We start from the raw sequence: 19,597 nt of genomic DNA, 5'->3' as shown, positions 1-19,597 counted from the left end.
CTTTCTTTCTTAGTTTCTATTTTTCTGTTAGTGCGTCCACATCTCTCTTTTGTGTTCTTCTTCTTCCTGCCCTGCATCTCCCATGTTGAATTCCTCCACTCTGTCCCACAGATATTCTGCACCGTTGCAGGACTTGCTCACCTCTGACGATGAGCTCTCCAAAGTTGGAGACGGCGGCCCCCCTGGGGGACAGGGTGATGCAGCGGTAGAGGTCCTGCTCGCCGCGCTGCGCCTCCACCTGAAACGTCGCCATCAGCCGCTTGTGGCTCAGCCGCGACAGCCAGGAAGTGTCAAGCACGGCGCTGTTTCTCCGCTGACAGAAAAACAAAGAGCACACAGAGGGAAATGGACATGTTTACTTAAGGCCCATCAATGTGATTAAAACTGGGAACACAGCAGACTGAGGAGACACACACACACACACACACACACACAAACAAAAAAAAAAAGCAAAACAAAACAAAAAGTGGTTAGAGTCTGCTATGTTGCGAGGCAAGATAATGAATATGTGATAAGCGGTAACGACGCTGGCTTCTCCTCCAGCCTCGCGGCTCGTCGTCGTTTCCAGCTGACATCTCCTCAGTCGCCTCCATGCTGATGTGTCAGCGCCGCAGGCGGACCGGAGACCGGCTCAACCCGTCAGGACCAAATCAGAGCCAGCTGCCGCTCAGAATGCCTCCTTGCAGGACATGCAATATATGCGGCTCGTTCAAACAATAAGCAGATTAGAACATAAAATGTCCTCTCTTGATTTCCACTATGAAATTGATTTGACATCCAGCGGTTTGAGCTGGGAATGACTCAGGAGAAAATCGGATGTAGTTTGGATAATGTTTATGTCGTGTGCATGATGTAGTAATTTTCCTATTAGTTACACCTTTTTTTTTTTTTTACAAATATTCACCTCTTTTAAAGTGACAGACCTAATTCAACAGAGGTCCAATCAACTGGTGCCAGTAGTTTATAAATCAGTCATGATCAGCAAAATTTTGCCAAAAACAAATCACCAAACAACCTTTAATGTCAACTCATTTCTACAATATAATGACAATTAAAAATATTCAACATAAAATAAGTGACTGCATAACTGCAAAAGTATCAGTCAGGAGATGGATGGAAAAATCAAATTTAAGGACCTGAATATCTCCTTTGAGTTCAGTTAAATCATCATCAAGACATGAAGGAATGTGATCCATGTGTCGGTCTGCCTGGATCAGGTCGCTCTCACAACCTGACAGACTGTGAAGAAGGAGACTGGAGAGAAGACACCAGGTTACCATGACTACGCTGACGAAGGAGAGTAGAGTGATATCTGGAACAGTTATGAAAAAAGAACGGAGGAAAACGAACAACATGACTGAGAGCTACCTGCAGAAGTTGTGTTTCCACTGACCATATGATTTCTTTATTTGATATTATGAAAATTAATTTGCTTATATGAAATGCGGCAATCAAAAAAACTCGCTAGGATCTGGTGGTTTTTTTGCTGGATCAAATTGAGTCTGTTTTGCAAAACTGTAATGGAAACACTTTCATCACATCACATGAGTCACATGATCAACAACAGAATGTTACTACTGGCAGAAAAGATAAAAAAGACGACAGGAAGTGGTTGGAGGATGAAGGCTCGGTTTGTTTTTTGAATATCTGATCTGGTTAAAAAAAACGTATTTGTGTGAGATTTTAACTGCGTTGCTTATTTAATGAAAACACTGCAATTGCAAAATTGTGTTTTTTCAACATTAGCAGAATACCAACAAAGTTTTGTGCTCAATTGGAAACGCAATCACGCAATATGATACATATTTTTATTTCATTGAGATTTATTTTGTGGAAATCAGTTTTCACTTTGACATCAAAGAGTTTTTGGTCAAGAAAGCAAAATTTAGCTGATCATGATGGGTTTGTTAAAGCAACAAAAGTCTGAAACATCCAAGGGAGACAATAGTTTTCTAGGTAAAGCACACGGACTGCCGTTTCAATTTAGCTTTTTTCACTTTGCACACACACACGCCCGCGACAGACTGGCGACCTGTCCAGGGTGACCCTGCCTCTCACCCCAATTTGCCATCAAGGTGAAAAGCTCTCAGTTGTTTGCGTCTCCCACATGTTCTGAGTTGCTCTAACCACGAACAAGAATTTATAAGCTAATATTTTTAGATATTTTTTTTCATGTGTCAATGACACTCGAACACAGTGAGAAAGGGGTTTGAAGAAAAACATCTCAAAAAAGAAACACAAAGGCTGGGACTGGGAGGATAGTGAGATGTAATTTGCGAGGCCCCTTCTCCCTGCAGCCGTCATTTCAAAAGCACTCAGATGTTGAGGCTTCAAAGGCCAGAGGAGGATTGAGGCATTCAGAGAAGGGTTTTTGAAGACTAATATTAGCTCATATTCAGACAAGGGAAATTGAAACTATTTTCAGTTGGTGAACGAGAAAAATGGCTTTCGGCTTTAGTAAACCAAAACCCGTCCCAGCCAGAGAACTAAAGCAAAAGGTGCTAATTTAATAACCTCTCATATCTGCAACTGGATCTTTTCCCACACTCTTAGAAATGGCTGTAAATTTACAGCAGAATTCCAGCAGTAACATACTGTTATTCCAAAATACGGTAGGATATTGTCAATTTGATGTCTTCTTCTGTTGTCTCAATCAAGACTGACGACTGGCAGTAAACTACCGCAAAATAATTGTACAATGCAGTTTTTTTCCTAGGAAAGACATTTTACTTGTATTTGCAGCTTAGAGAACCAGCATTTAAACGGAAAGAAAAAAATACTTTCCATAATAAATCTTTTAGGGAATGAATCGAAATCTACAGAGCATAATCAAAAGTGTTAGATTACCAGTGTTGGTGTTAAATACAATGTTAATTAAACACTTGTTTAGTCAAATTCAAAGATGGGTTTGTCAGTTTCCGTAATGAGATGGTGTTTGATAAAGAGTTGCTCCCACAATCGCAACGTATGTAAGCAATCGGAATGTAAGCAAAGAATCCCTTTTCAAATACTCTCCAAATCTCAGGTAAGACAATACAGTTTAATCAAACTATTGTGTTTTTAGGCTTAACTCTAATCAGTCAAACCGATTTGCTCAGGAATAAATGAAATATTTTAGTGAACCAAAATATTACAACTAGATGTTACCTGACTTAATATCTGTGTTTAACTGTCATTTGGGAAAGCCCAAATGAGTCAGGTGTTCTAAACCTGGACCAGCTGGCAGCAGGCGAGGGGAGCTGGGTGTTAATACAGCGGGAGCAGACGTCTCCGAAAACGTCGGGCAGATATTGCAATTAGGTGACGCACTGATGAACCGAGCAGAAATGTGAGATTTATACATCTACATTCTCGCCTACAAACATTGTTTAAATCACGGCTGCTAAGCAACGTAACGCCGAGGTGGAGGCTAGGCAGCTAGCTGAAGGCTACAGCTTCTCTGCAATGCTCTCTGCCTTCTCTGCCTCTTCCGTAGATCAGGTCGTTTCTCAAGCCCATGAAAGAATAAGCTTTAAAGGATGCAGACCCTGAACTCGGACACAGAGCTCTAGTAGTCTGGAACACTTGTTTTTATGTATATTTTTGCATCTCTTTTTTGTTTGCGTCTTTTTCTTTGTTGAATTTGTTTTTCTCGTTTGCTGTGCGTTTGCACCTGTCGGCCACCGTAGTATTTTAACGATTCTGTATTTTAGTTCTGTTGGTGTCCATATGGTTGTGTATTTGTTCTAAGTTGCATTGTGATCACTGTTATGTGTAGAGTGTTATGGGGTTCCCCTGTCTGACTGCTGACTCCCACTCACATGTGATGGACCTGTCATGTGGACTGGGGATCAGGGGAGCGGGAGGACCAGGACCGATGCTGACAGAACACCGGAAGAGCGGAGAGTTCAGTGTGTTAGCAGTGAAGCTATTCAGTTGAGTGTAACGGTTTGTTAGAGGCGCAGCTGCTCGCTCTTATTTCTAATAAACCCTGTTGATGGTACTACATCTGCGGTGTGTTGGCATCATTACAGTATTTACTTGCAGTACTACACTTTGAAAGGTAATTACAGGATTGAAAAGGTAAGTTTCCAGTAAAATACTGGTATCTACAGACGCCAGCTTTTTTTAAAAACATTTTTCTGAAAGAATGGTAGAAAAAAAAAAACCTGGCGTCAGAAAAAATGCAGATTACCGTTCTTTCTAAAGAACTGTAAACTACTGGCAGCTACAGACGCCAGAAGTTTACCGTTCTTTCACAGTATCTATGCCGGATTGACGAAACAGGGAAGGTAATCTACTGTCAGGATTAATTACGGTACAGCTACTGTGTATTTACAGTAAACTATGAGGGGCCGTTTAGGACAAAATTTACGTTTTGTCTCTCACACACTACCAAAAACTCTCGCACACTCAAAAAAATTACGTTTTGTCTCTCACACACTACCAAAAACTCTCGCACACTCAAAAAAATTACGTTTTGTCTCTCACACACTACCAAAAACTCTCGCATACTCCAAAAAAATAGCCACGCACACTTAAAAAATACTAAAATGTCACACACACACAAACGTTAACTTTCTCGCTCACACACTACTTACAGCTCGCACATTCACAAACGTTAACTTTCTCGCACACACACTACTTACAGCTCGCACACACACACAGACGTTTATCTCTCACATACACAAGACTAAAGTTGAACACACACACACAGTACTAAGACTCGTTTTTTGAATGTGTGAGAGCGAGACTCTTTTTGAATGTGTGAGAGTTGTCACGGAAGAGGTGGGGCATAATTTTTGGATCAAACTGCGCATGCGTAGATCCTAAACTATAAGTTTCGATTGTTGACTCACTGTATGTTCTATTACTTAGTATATTTGTGCTTTTAAATATATAAAAATATATTGAAACTATCTTTCAATAGCTACCTTATATTAAACTATGTTAAGGACAAATATCAAACATAGTGCAAATATTTTGAAAACAAAGTAAAAGATCTTGCAGGTATATTAATCTCCTTCCTCCTTCATCAGAAATGAAAAATTATAAATGCACACTACGTGTTGGGAACCTGTGTTTGTTGACTGACTTTTATTTGTCCGGCTTAGGACACAAAAAATGAAAAAAGATCGATTTTCTTCGCTTTCAAAATAACACAAAACAGCGAAAAAAGACCTCCACACCAGACCTCGTTTATTTATGTATGTATTTTTATTTTGATAGCTGCCGATTAAACTGAAAGTTACACATTGACATGATCATATGAGTAGTTTTTACCGAGAAATCGATCAGAAGCGCCGTGAAAATGGTCAGATTCACCGGATCCGCGTCTCTGGCTGCAATGCGCGCTCCCGTCACAGGGGGAACAGATTTTCACGGGGGAACAGAATTTCTCACAAGACCTCTTAATAATTCCTGTAATGCTGGCACCCAGTGGACAGATTGTACTACAGCAATTTTGCTATTTTTAATCAATCAATCAGATTCATTTATTTCTATAGCACATTTAATCTACAAGAAAGTTAAACGTTCTATATATATTTAAAAGCACAAATATACTAAGTAATAGAACATACAGTGAGTCAACAATCGAAACTTATAGTTTAGGATCTACGCATGCGCAGTTTGATCCAAAAATTATGCCCCGCCTCTTCCGTGACAACTCTCACACATTCAAAAAGAGTCTCGCTCTCACACATTCAAAAAAAGTCTCGCTCTCACACATTCAAAAAACGAGTCTTAGTACTGTGTGTATGTGAGAGATAAACGTCTGTGTGTGTGTGCGAGCTGTAAGTAGTGTATGTGCGAGAAAGTTAACGTTTGTGTGTATGTGCGCGAGCTGGTAGTGTATGTGAGCGAGCTGTAAGTAGTGTATGTGCGAGAAAGTTAACGTTTGTGAATGTGCGAGCTGTTAGTACAGTGTATGTGAGCGAGAAAGTTAACGTTTGTGTGTGTGTGGCATTTTAGTATTTTTTGAGTGTGCGTGGCTATTTTTTTGGAGTATGCGAGAGTTTTTGGTAGTGTGTGAGAGACAAAACGTAATTTTTTTGAGTGTGCGTGGCTACTTTTTTGGAGTATTTTCTGCTCAGAATGATCAAAGATCCTTCTGAGGTAGTTTGTCCCACCGTCAAACAAAAAAGCAATTCCAGCCTCATAACTGGGACTATTCCATCATATTTCCAGCATGCAGCCATCCAGGCCTTCCTAAAAAAGGCCAAACTTGATAGTAGGGTACTAGAAACACTCTAAATTGCCTTTTCTGTCCAAAATCCCAAAAGTTATTATGCTAAAAATGCTTCCATTTTCACTCTTCTGCATGGTATTGTAATCTCTTCAGGGAGGTTAGAATTCCTTATAACTCTTTGAAAAGGTTACGTAACCATGGTGACTCAGGAATAATAAGTGATATATATATATATATATATATATATATATATATATATATATATATATATATATATATATATATATATATATATATATTTTTTTTTTTTTTTTAAACCAGAAGTTTACATACAGTGAATTAAAAAACGACACACACACACAAGTTAAATCAGATCTAACTTCTCTGGTTTTAGTTTAGTTTGAATCACTTACATTATTTTCATTTGCTAAATGATTAGAGAATAAATGTATCAGAGATTTATTTATTATAGAATCAAAAGTTTACATACATCGCCTCAGTATTTGGTGTTGTCGTCTCTGAACGGTTTGATTTGACTCAATCATTTTAGGTTTCTTTCCTCTAACTTCTCCTAGTTGCTGGAGTTCTGGCCTGTTTCTGCCTTGAACAGTCTGTTGGGTTTAGTGTTGCAGCTGTTCACCAGGTTGCCTCTCAGCTACAAAACCTGACATTTACTATATCCATAAAACCTGCCATCATTATTATTCTACTGTATATGCTGCCACTCTGAGACATCACCAGAAAGTATGACTTTGCTTCACCTTGATGACACACAGTTCTACCTCCATATAGATTTCCCTTCAGCGTCTCCAACAAAACAACATCATGGATGGAAAGTAACCGTTTGGTCAGGGTCATCCCATGAAGACCATCACTAACAGACCTGCTAACCTTGCATTTGTTCTGGATTCAAATCCTGATTTTTGTTCGAGCACAAAAATAATTTGTCTTCTAAAAATAAGACAAATTATTTTTGTCTTATACAAAAACAGAATACTTCTGCTCTGATTGCTTAGCAATCAGAGTAGCTTCTTGTTCTGCGTCTCGCTTCGTCCACAGAGACTGGACCCTCCACTATTGAGAAACAATTGCTTCCTGGAGGCGTGGCCTCTGTTGAAGATTAAAATTCCACCCAATCTCTAACGTTTGGCTGACGTATATGACGTATACAATGCTTATTGGAAACCGTCTGCGCTGTAAACAACCATCCTCCACTGTGAAGAGAGAAAGGCCGATCTGAATAACACAGCTGTTAATGATAATTCAATATTTGGAAGCTTAACCAACATGAACTTAACGGCTTCATTCACTTTTGCTAAAACTACAGGTTGTCTACAATTCAGAAAAATGGCATCATTGTTCACAACTTCTGTTCTGAAATTCTACCAGAGAAATCCAAGTGAACAGGAGAAAACCCAGACCGACTGTCTGTGAAAAGATATTTTAATCGAGGGGAATTGCACAGGAAGACAGGAGGAGGCCATGTTAGAGCAAAATAGCTGGGATTCAACATTTGAAGAGACCAGGACCATCAGTTGTGTTTTTGAATTAAACAGAAAATTAGATATTTTTTATCTGCACCATTTATTTTCTCTTAGAGTTGTTCAAGATCAATATTTTAATCAAAGATGACAATAAGAAATCCCTCAGTCGCCCATGTCTTCTTACCTCAAGCACGAACGGCTCCGTCTCAGACACTTTGCCCGTGGCGACACACTGAAACGAGGCGTTCTGCCCGGCGTTCACCTCCACGTCTCCCAGCCGAGAGAAATGAGGCACCTTGTCTGTTGAAGTGCAGACAGAGAGGAAAGACTCGGATCAGCGCAGCACTTCTGGAGTTCAGTGATGCTGTCTAAGATGAAAACAAAGATGGAGGGAAGCTTACTCAGAACCTCTGCAACAACTAACAAGTTCTTCTGTATCCATTTATATTCAGGTAAATATTGGAATTGTTTTTGATTATTTTTTTCTCTCTGGCAAAAATAAAGGAAAGAAAAATCACAACGTTGCACCAACCTTGATGTGATTTTTGAAGCACCGTCCCTCAGCCCAGGAAACTGAGTCACCGTGCAAATGCATCTCGCTCCAAAGAGGGAAGAGTGGAGCAGAGGCTGAGTTTAGATTCCAAACTAAAAATAAATCAGTAAGTGTGCCGATTTTGAAAGTTTCAGGTCCCTCCATTTTTTTTTTTTTTTTATCTAGCAAGGATTCAGTGATTTATACTTCACAGTCAGTCTTGCTTTTCATGAGCACCAGAAAACGGATATCTGAATTTCATGAGGTCATAAATACGCCACATTATCATTCATTAACATTTTTCTACATTTATTTATTTATTATAAAAATATACCAGTTCTCACTAAAAGAGTGGATCTTGGCAGCCATCACTACCAGCGACAGTTCAAAATGCTGGTATTTTTAGATGATGTGTTGTAGCAGCACGGCTTTGGTTAGGCCACATTTCTAAAAATGCAACAACACAAAAGGGAAAAAACCTGTAGCCATAATTATATTGTATTTAGTTAAGATTAAAGGTCTGTCTATTCATCTATCTATGAGGGTTTCTGAGCATTATCGGTCCTTCAAATGTCATGCCAAATTGCTCAATTGGATTTAAGTCTTGCCTGACTCTGAAAAAGTTACACTTCTTTTATTGTTTGACTTGCTGGTGAGTTTTGAATCATCGTCCTGCTTCATAACCCAAATCTGTTTAAGCTTAACGTCACAAACTGACGTCCAGACATCCTGGAATTGACAAAAAACATTCAATGTGGGCAGTGGTGAATCTAGAAAAAAATATCTACAGGGTGGGAAGAGAGAGGCAAGGATTTCTCAGGTTGGCAGCATATGATAGAATTATATATGTAGATTTATATTCTGGAGCTCCAAAAGAGACACTGAATGAAAAAAATAAAAAAGAAACTTTCTCTTGTGCAAGAGATCTGGTGCACATGAGAAAGTAACTAGTGCACACCAGATATTCATTTTCATAGGACGAGCTTCACAACCTTTACTGCTTTTAGAACACTATTATGCTGCACAGCAGGCAGATCTAGGCCACCCTGTAATGAGTGATGTAATGGTGACAGGTGAGCATTGCTGTGCACCGCGCTGACCAACTGCGTCTTGTTTATGTGACTCTTTCCAATGTCATCTGCAACAACATGGGAACTGTAGCCATGTGGTAACAGAAATGCAGAGCTGAGTATCATCCATATAAGCACCGTGGTTTATTACTGTACAAACTGGAGTCAGCGGATGATGGGGGACAGTGGACCAAGAAAGGAGCTTTGTGAGATGTGGACCACATTGGAACTTAAGCATGAAATTCCTACCAACCTTCCTAGTGATCCATTCTGCATGTCTGGATCAACAGCACAAACATAACTGATGATGATAAGGACAGTGAAAAGATCATTTCCCTAACAATGAAGGCGACATAGCAAAAGACTGAGTATAATGTTCAACCAAATTCCAGCTACATAATGTTCTCTGCCAGAGCAGCTACTGGCTGTCCTTCGCCTGTGGCATCGCAGTAGTTTTACAAGTTCCCATCTGGGAGCTTGAAGACCGGATGAAAAGGTCAGGCATTCAGCAGGACAAAAGAGACGGCACCCCGCTGCAAAGCTGCACCTCCGGCAGCCTGACAGCTACAGGCTGTCTGTGCTTATGTATTCTCCTCCATTAGCAGAATGCATTGTGGTCTAGTCACTTCTGGGACGATGTGGAGTTTTCTGGACAGGTCAGCTGGATGCTTTCAGAGGGGTCAGTGAGGGTCAGTAGGTAGGCTGTGAACACTGTAGAATCTGCTACTTACAGCAGGGATAGTTGAGCAGCACGGTGTCATCCAAGGCGATGTAACCCTGCCGCTCTTCGGAAACGGTCGCTTCAAAGATGACCTGAGGAGATCATGGAGAAATTAAATGACTACAGAGCTTTACACCTTGACAAGCACACTGATTGGAAGTTAGAAATTAAGAGAGAAGGGGTAACCTAATACAAGCCTGGCTGAATTCAAACAATCCATAATACAAGAATCCAGTCTAGAGGCAGTTAGATGATGAGTAACTGTTTCATTAATAATCCTATGATCCTATAAGAACATGACCACACGATTTCATTGATATGATTCTGTAGTTTCTGGGAAAACAGTGACGAGATATCAGTAACACTTGAAAACTGTCTTGATTTTTGCATTAAACATAAACCAAAGACTCACATTATTTACTGTTTGATAAGTTTTGCTGTGTAAAAACTATTAGGTAATAGGGCTGTGTATTTTTTGTCGATTCTGCGATATTTATCAATATTTTTTCCTCAGAAAGTATTGATTTTTCATCCGCGAGTATCAATACATTAAATCCTATTTTGAGTTTTATGTCAAATCCACATGAATTAAATGACAGCTGTCACACATGACAGTTACAATTAAATAATGTAATGAAATAGATAAATTACATTATGTAATATAAGTGAATAAGACAAAAAAGGTTCCTTTTCTGCATAACTAAATACCAAATAACATTCAAACAAAGCAAATACATAACAAATGTATAACGAAAACAACATTTATTACACCAGTATTACACTATCAGTTCAATTAATTCAATTAAAGTTTATGGAACTGTCTCAGAATGTCATCAAAATCACTGTCCCTCTAAAACCTTTCAGAAAATTGTAAAAATGTATTGAATCGTATAGTTTGCTGAATATCATGATTTATATAGTATTGTGAGCAGAATATCGTGTATTATATTGTATCATGACATTAGTGTATCGCTACAGCCCTATTAGGTAGACAGCTATGTTCAACATAATGATGTTCATTTCAGACTGTTTGGAGGGTTTTATATAGTACCATTTTTTTCCAATTTGACTCAATGAATTCATCAAAAACTGGTTTTCAAACGCAGTTTTTTAATAATTTTCTCTTTTGACACTAGGAAAAGACTAAGATGGTGCTTCAACATTTTGATTAGAATTTATCTGAAGATGCTGGATCGCATGAGCTTTTACACTATTTTTTATTTATTGTGTAAAAGCTCTAGAGGACAGTCTGGCTGATGGTTGCATCATGTACTGTAAATGAACACATCACCTGAGTAAAAGTTGGGAACTATTTCTTAGATTCAGATTTAGAAATAAATACTACAGGTTTCATTAGACCCGCTTCTCCAGCTGGTACTTTCATTAGACCCAGAGGAACACAGCAGGAATCCTTTAACACAGCCTAAACATGAACTCACTCATCTAAGTGAGCTGGGCGCACACCTCAAAGTGACTTCCCAGCATGCACCACAGTCATTCTACGATCCCCAGGATTAATTGCAAACCATCCCCTGTGAAAGCCTTCACATTTTACTGACCCGCTCTGTCTGAGCTAGCAGGTGCTAATATGACAGCGGTATATGCCTCTGACATGAGGTGTGCACATTACCGCTGCCGGTCATCTGTCCGCAGCCCAGCGCCTGTGAGCGTGCGCTTAGATGGCCGGGAGATTTGCAGTGTTCGCCATGCTTCAGGCTCTGAGTGCCGGGGGCCAATCAATAATGCTGAAGGCTTTGGTGGATGGATACAGGCTAAGCTTTTCTTTCCACTAATTTATTTTTATTTTTCATTCATATGTCGGGTCATTAGGGACGTCTGACCGATTAACTCCTCAATTCATCACGCGTCAACGCACCCACCAGCATCGATTTGCTCAGCTTTGCGCTGAGACACTAAGCTCCTCTGCATCTGCACTCACTCAGAGAGTGTGTGTGCGTGTGTGTGTTTGTAACATGCACAGCCAAAAAACAAGCATCAGTGTCCAATACCTGTGCGTATGCAAACACTAAGCTATTATGCAAATTGCTAAAACTCAATCCCAGCACGGCATGCACAACTGCAGATTAGACAGTTTGCTTGACGAAGAGAAACAATGGCCGCCCGTAAAACTCTGCCCAATAAAACACAAGGGAAATATAGTACTACAAATAAACAAGGCAATGTTATGCCACAAATTTTTTCAGAATATTGAGGGGAACATATACAGAATCTGCTGTTTAAGCCCTTAAATACATTTTGTTATGTACTTTGAGTTTGTATGATTGCAGAAAAGTTTAATTTAGAATGTCTTGGTGCTGCGTAGATATATTAAGATTCTGTTTGGGTCATTTTTCAATTCATTCAATTATGTTTTTTGAACCTGCTGAACAAGGTCACAGATTTCAGGCTAACAAATTTTGTCATTTTTACCATTTACTGAAATTTTGCAGTCAGATTTCCAGGATGCTGAAGCTACCTGGGAAAGTTGAACTGTTCGCTTCTATGTGCTCATATTCAAAAGGTGTGTGTGTTTTATGCAAACATATAAAAGATGCTAGCCTGATAAAAAAGAAAAAAATACAGTCCTTTTTTCTACGCTTTACTTCATCCAGAGAGTCTGGACCCTCAGCTACTGAGAAACGATTTCTTCTTCCTGGAGGCGTGGCCTCTGCTGAGGTTTTAAATTCTACCCAGCCGCTAACGTTTGGCCGCGACATTTGTAAGAAGCTTACTGGAAATTCCCTGCGCTGTAAACAACCATCCTCCACTTCGAAGAGAGAAGGACTGATCTGAACGTAGTGGCTATTGAGGTTAATTCAATATTTAGAAGCGTGGCCAACACTGACTGAACGGCTTCCTCCACTTCCTCTGCTGCCACTGATAAAACTACAGACAGACAAAAAATCTGTGTCATTGTGCACAACTTGTTAAGTGCCTTGAGATGACATTTGTTATAAATTGGTGCTAAATAAACTGAATTCAATTGAATTGTCCTATTTGCTGATTGGCCCAGGTGAAATTCTACCAGTGGAATCCATCTTAATGGGAGAAATCCCAGAAGGAGAGATGAGAATTGGAAATCATAAGGCAATAACCAGGCTGAAAAGATCCAGAAGGAGAAAAAATATAGCAAGGGAAGAGAGATGGCAGGAAAAAAGTCACACTATTAATATATGCCACACCATGGGTAATGGCATCTTAAATATTTTACAGCAAAGTTTCAACCTCTTACCCACACAACAGTGTCCTTAAAAAAAACTTTTTCTCTGCAAACAACAGAAAAGTCGGGATTTGTCCAAACGAACATATCCAGCTGAAGGTGATTTCGTTCTACTGTCATCTCTCTCAGCTTCTTCTTTTGTTGTTAACAAAAATGGGCACCAGGAAAAGAACAAGAAATGGAGCATGTGACAAGGCAAAGGAACAATCTGTGAAGGGAGAAGCGAGTTTTCATTCGAGGGGAGCAGCAGGGGGGCCGGCTCACATGAAGAGGGCTCTGTGTCATCAGCGGTAACCAAAGAAAGTGACATGAGAAACAAATCCACCTCAGAGGAGGAGCTCCGCTCTGAGCATAGATGGTTAGGAGGACGGATGAAAAAGAGAAAGGAAAAAAAAAACAAGCAAGGATTATAATGTCCACCTGCTGCTGCTTCCTGCTTGGCTCATGAGATGCAGCGCTGCGGAAGCAACCGGCCTGCAGGGGGAAAACATTTACCCAACCTAACCAACACACCAGAAAGCCAAAAGTATCCACACCCCCTCAACTCCTTCACATGTCGTCACATTACAGCAACAGATGTATACATTCATATTCATACTTGACTGATAAACAGGCCTCCGGTCAGTAGGTGGCAGCAGTGTTCAAATTAACTGACCAGCTGCTTGTTAAAGCCAGGAGAACCAGCACAGGTAGCTGGAGTACAGAGCTGACTGAGGAGGAAAGGATGTTTTTTAAACATGCCAGTATGAACCTTCATAGAGGACAAATGGAGACATTTGTGACAGTGGAAAAAGAATGGCGGCAGAGATTAGTAAAACAAGTATGACTGAGTATGATGGCCAGAGAAAGAGATTTAAATAAATAAATAAATACAAGAATAAAGTCATAAAATAGTAGCTATTGGCAGAATAAAGCTGCATTTGCTATTGTTGGAATAAAGTTGTAAAAACATTTAATAAAAAGTTGTAATGACAAAAAGCTTTTATGGTTAACAAGTTCAAATATGAATGGCTCAATAAGTCTGTGGTTCTTCCTCTGAGAGACATTCACTTAAATGATTGTTTTAAAGTCCTGCTGCTGATAATAACTTCATGTTGATGTGTTAAAAGATGAACATTTTCTTTATTTGTAAAACCAAACCAAGTATAATTTCACAAGATGCTCAGTTTTTCTAATTTTAACACAGTTTGGTGTGGAGTTCTGATATAATTATGACTTTATTATTAAAAAACAAACAAAAACCTATTAGTCTAGCCCTGATAATCCACTGTAAGTGTCTGTGGGTCAGGACACAGTGACTCTGGTTTGCTGTGAATGCGAAATGTTATGAACTTTTCATGTTTTCTGAGGAGATAAATAAACAATATTGCTGCAAATTACGCACAAAAATTTTAAAATGCTATACCTTTTGAAAAAGAATAAGCCTGTGAAGCTGACAAGTAAGCATTATTTACAGGTTTAAAAAGTTTTACTGTTACATCCCAATGAATCATTTGCACTTTTTCTCTTTTGACTATCACACAGACTGAGCAGTCTGGTGTGATTTAGTTCATGGCATGTGTTAGAATGGCCTAGTAAAAGTCTACATGATACAAGGATACTTATGAGATTGAAAGAGAAAGTTGAGCAGATAATAGTTAAGATAAGAAGCAAAACTGTAGACTAAAACCAGAATCTGCCACTTAGCGGAAACAAGTCTACAAACCAATTACTCTGGATATAAAGTGTTGGTTTTTATGTGTCATTTAGTCATTTTCTTTCCACTGCCTCTCTTCCACCTCGATTGGAGGGCAATACCCAATCCCAGAAGTCAGAGGAGTGACACCTAAATGACTGATGGGAAATTTGCTTTGCTTTGCTTTGCTTTGCTGCAGTGGCACTTTGCTTTTACTGCCGCTCAACGGATCAATATATGTAAGAGGTCTTTCATCCCTTCTACGGTTAAATGCTTGGATAGACTTGGAAATATTCTAATTAATAGCTAAAAAGGCGCCCATAGTTTTAACAACAGTGATGTGGAAGCTAGAAGTATTGACTAGAAGTTTCTCAGAAGTAATGCTCAAGGCCAAGAACACCTCTGATCACAGTCCATCATATCTGTGCAGCCTGTGCCCCTCCTGAGGCGCTCCATGATTACTGGCAGAATTTTTTTTTTATTTTTTATCTCATCCACTTTAAGCACATTCTCCCTCTCTCTCTCACACACACACATTCTCCCCTAAAGCCCCTTTGAAGCGTCCTTTGCCTGGGAGGAGCTGCAGCTCTTGGGCCGATGTGTCGGCTGGCAGCACCTGACACAGATCTTTATCGGCTATGCGGCGCGGTGAGAGGAGTGGAGCCGACCCTGCGGGGCTTTTGCCGAGCTCTGAGCTCGGTGTCGGCGGGGACAAAAGAAGAGAATACTTTTTCCCAGTTATACTGACCACTGAAAGTACTTCACACTACAGACACAATTTTACACCAATACTCTGATTGGTAGGCAGGTTGGGATTAGGGACCTTGCCCTGGGCACATCAACGTGACAAGAAGAAGCTGGAATCAAACCTACAACCTTCCGATTGCAAGGCAACTACCCTACCACCGAGCCACAGAAAGGAAGATGATATTAAGGGCTGTTTTTGTTGGGTTGGTGTCACTTTATTAGAATCTGGTCACAAAGGGCTGCACCATTTATATGGAACATTGAGAGAAAAGGTTTGGTCAGGAAAGGTACACCAGCAACACCGATAACTGCAGACCAGGAAGAATGGTGAAGTAAAAATCATAGAAACAGTCACCAATTGAGAAACCAGTCATAAACATACATTTTATCAAGTGCCATCACCAATACACATAAAAAATGTTGGTCAGTAAAGTTTTGGTAATTTGTTATGGTTCAACAGCAGCTCTAACCAGGTGGGTTTTTAGTCTAGATTTAAAGTTGTTTTGCCGTTTCCTAGAAGTTTGTTCCAGATTTGTGGTGGATAGAAGCTGAATGTTGCTTCTACATGTTCTGGTTCTGGTTCTGTGGAGGCAGAACGAACCACAACCAGAACCATAGAAGAGTTTGGTAAAGATTCACAGGCTGCTGAATGTAGTTGGAGTCCTTTTGTTAATCTACTCCTAAACCAGAAACAACCTTAAGGTTGAGTTATAGACTCACTTTTGAAAGTTTCTGTCGAGGTAGTAACCTCTTCTAAGCCTCCTGGGAGATCTTCAGGTTATCGTCATCAGGAAGACAAGAGACACCAAGCCTGTCTGGCTGAAGGCTTTTGAGGCAACACCTCAGCAGATCCACATGGTGATCACCTCATGTTAGTTGTACATGGTTGTAATGTTTGGTGTTTTGGAAGACTAAAATGTCTTGAAAATAACCTTTCATTGGAATGATTTGATTATGCAATTTTATTTGTTGTAAGTTTGTTGATTATTCCTTCATTTAAAAAAGCATTTAATCTAGTTCCAGTTTATGTTATATTCACCATTATGAAGGTATTCCTGAATTGACCTTTCTGTTGTAAGGTGCCTTTAGATGACATGTCATGAACTGAGGTGGTATAAACAAGCCAAACTCAACTGAATTAAGAAAAAGTGGACATAGAGGAAGAAGACCAGGAAAAAAAGTGATTTCTTAAATAAAACACTTTCAAGCTCAGTCAAAATTTGCAGCTCCTCAAACAACCCAAGACAAACCCCATTTGGGGAAAAATAAAGTTTTAGGTTCAGATTAGATGTAGACTGAACTCTTGTGCTACAACGTCAAGAAGTGTGTTTGGAAAGGTCAAGGTTCTGATTTCAAACTTAAGAATGTTGCACTAAGTGTCCAACATGGTGGTAGTAGCTACATCTTCAGGGTCCGTGTCACTTTACTGGTATTTATGCGTTGCTCAAAGTTGGTGCAGTGATTAGAAAATCCTCGGATCTCATCAATGTCATCATTAATCAACAACTTCTGGCTGAAACATGGGTGGAACTGGCTGTTCAAACAGGAGAAAGATCCCAAACTAGATCTGGATGAAATCAGTGGAACATATTGAGTGAAACATGGTGATTGAGACTAGAATGGTCCCGTCTCAATCACATCAATACTTCACCAACCATCCAGAAAAGCTGCGTCTGTAATAAGAAACTCATTCCTGTCTCTTTTGATGAAGCAGACAATCTTTGTTCCTGATCCATGTGGATGCTCCTGTTTCAATATCTGCTGCAGACGATTCAGCTTCACAGGAAACTTAAGGAAGTCTGTCTCTTTGCCTGCTGGGAGAACTTCCATCAACAGTAGACCCTAATCTAAACCAGACTGTACGAATCAGCTCACTCCACTGAGATCTCCTGTCCCTAGTCCTCTGGCTTTGCCAAACTTTCCAACATCCACACTAAAGGGAAAATAAATCATTACTTTAATTATCAGCTTGGCTGTTGGTGCCAGCAATGAGGACAGGAGAGCTGAGGACGGTGCGGCGCAGGCTGTCCTCATTGATCTCTTCAGGCCTGTAATCCATTAACTAGCTCTTGATTTATTGAGGTGGGCCTCAGAGTGCACCAAGGTTATGGAAGCAAACACCCACCACCACTCAATCTCCACCTTGAACACACTGGGTCAAATGGAATTGAGGTCAATTGACTCTTGGGCAAAACTCATGCTCCTACAGCCACTGCCTCCTCATTACCAACAGTTTCAGGGAGAGGGCAGGGGGGGTGGAGCGAGAGGGGGGGAATCACTAAGAAGACGGACCGCATTAAAAAATAAACTATCAGCTGTAATGAGGTGAGGAAAGGCTCTATGCAGCCGTGAGAATCTTACAAGCTCCACAATACCACTAATTATGCATCAGCACCGATGGAGGCATCAAACTGAGCTATTGATCACAGTGCAGCACTCAGGTAAATGGACCAGTAAATAACGGCACAAGCTAAACATGCAACCCAGAAATTACACCGCGATTGAAACGGCTTGTTGTACAACACAGCAGCAAATCTGCTCTATTTAAACATGCATGTTGAGTGGGAGCATAGAAACTAAACTACACCGTAAACCACCATGAAGGATTAAACTGAGTCTAAAGTAGCTTGGTAAACATGTGGCAGCTCCAGTGAAAACACATGGAAATCATCGGACTAACGCCTCTCCACTAGCCCTGGAGATGTAATGAAAACCATAAAATGTGGATTTTTCTCAATTAAATTTAAAAGGTTGTCACTGATTTGGCTGGCTGCCGTTATGCATTTTTCAAGCATTTTGATTGGTCAAGGCATGCTATCTGGTCACTTAAAATGCTAAGTAAACGACAGTCTTTTTATTTGGCAATAATTTCAGATGTTTTCTGATGCTTCTTATGTTTTCAGTGTTTCATAATGATCCCTAATAATTTTAAAGCAATCATTTTCTGATCAATCCTGTTTGATTTTTATCTTAAAGGAAGATAGAGAACTGAAAGAATTAAAAAAACAGAAGGAAAGAAACAAAGAAAGAAGGAAACAAAGGAGGACAGAAAAGAGAGTGAAAGAGAGAAATAAAAAGAAACAGAAAGGAAAGACAGATGGAAAGATTTTCCTTACATTTTTTGTAAATATCAAATAAATATATTTACTTCTCGGCCATGTGTAGAGCACCGCCTTACAAATCAAAATCACTCTGACTGACTTTCTTGTAGACAGGAAATCAGGAAAGAGCCAACAACATCCACAGCACAGCAGGCTTCAGAAAAGGAAGAAAATGTTACTGCTGATCAAAAACGACACAAACGGGCATATTTGTTAAACAGCACGTTGATACGAATGTAAGGAAAGCATTTTGTGAGCTGTTGAGAGAGGAGTGGAACTTTTTAAAACATATTCATCCATAAATTCATAATGAAAAATTATTCAATGGACACCAGCAAGTCGACCTCTGAGTGGCTCCAGCAGAAAAAAACAAGGAGTAATTATATTTTCATATGGGGTTGATTTGGATAGCTTTTCCCTCATTTGAAAACAGCTGATTTGTATGTACTCATATTATCTTTGTTGAGTGTTAAAATTAATTTCATGATCTGAAATATTTAAATGTGACAAGGGAGGCAAATACTTTTTCCCAGTTTTTCTAAATGTAATAATATAATTAGAGGCTTTTGCTTCTTTTTTGAGCATCACACTGAGGCATTTTTTTATTATCTGTGGACAAAATATGGTCCATATCTGCTGGCAAGTGGGCTGTTTGCTTGGATTTGAGAGAAAAATCTATAATTACCAGCAGGTTTTGCTGGCAGAGTTACATAAATGCATTGGCAGAAAAGAGGCAAATACTGGGTGCTGTGTGAAAGAAAATGGCATGATGGCCCCAGTACCCACACAATCTGAAGACCTGAATCCACACACTACATATGGATTAGTAAAGATGAAAACATGCCAAAACAACAGGTGTGTTTTACTGAAATTTGGAG

General features: G+C 39.7%; 1 protein-coding gene across 1 annotated transcript in view; it reads right to left on the bottom strand.

Moving 5' to 3' along the window:
• The window catches only part of LOC106928785 (receptor-type tyrosine-protein phosphatase U-like), a 150,740-nt gene that overhangs the window by 75,666 nt on the left and 55,477 nt on the right, over nt 1-19,597 (bottom strand). The window contains exons 6-8 of the mRNA XM_088009932.1: nt 9,987-10,068; nt 7,838-7,953; nt 142-313 (exon numbers count right to left, since the gene is read on the bottom strand). Coding sequence (XP_087866058.1) covers nt 142-313; nt 7,838-7,953; nt 9,987-10,068 — 370 coding nt within the window. The remainder of the gene's footprint in view (nt 1-141; nt 314-7,837; nt 7,954-9,986; nt 10,069-19,597) is intronic.

This window comes from Poecilia mexicana, unplaced genomic scaffold, assembly GCF_051168715.1.
Source record: "Poecilia mexicana isolate PSO_F unplaced genomic scaffold, ASM5116871v1 scaffold_11, whole genome shotgun sequence".
In the NCBI taxonomy this organism is placed as follows: domain Eukaryota; kingdom Metazoa; phylum Chordata; class Actinopteri; order Cyprinodontiformes; family Poeciliidae; genus Poecilia; species Poecilia mexicana.
This window is presented reverse-complemented; position numbering and strand designations above follow the sequence as displayed.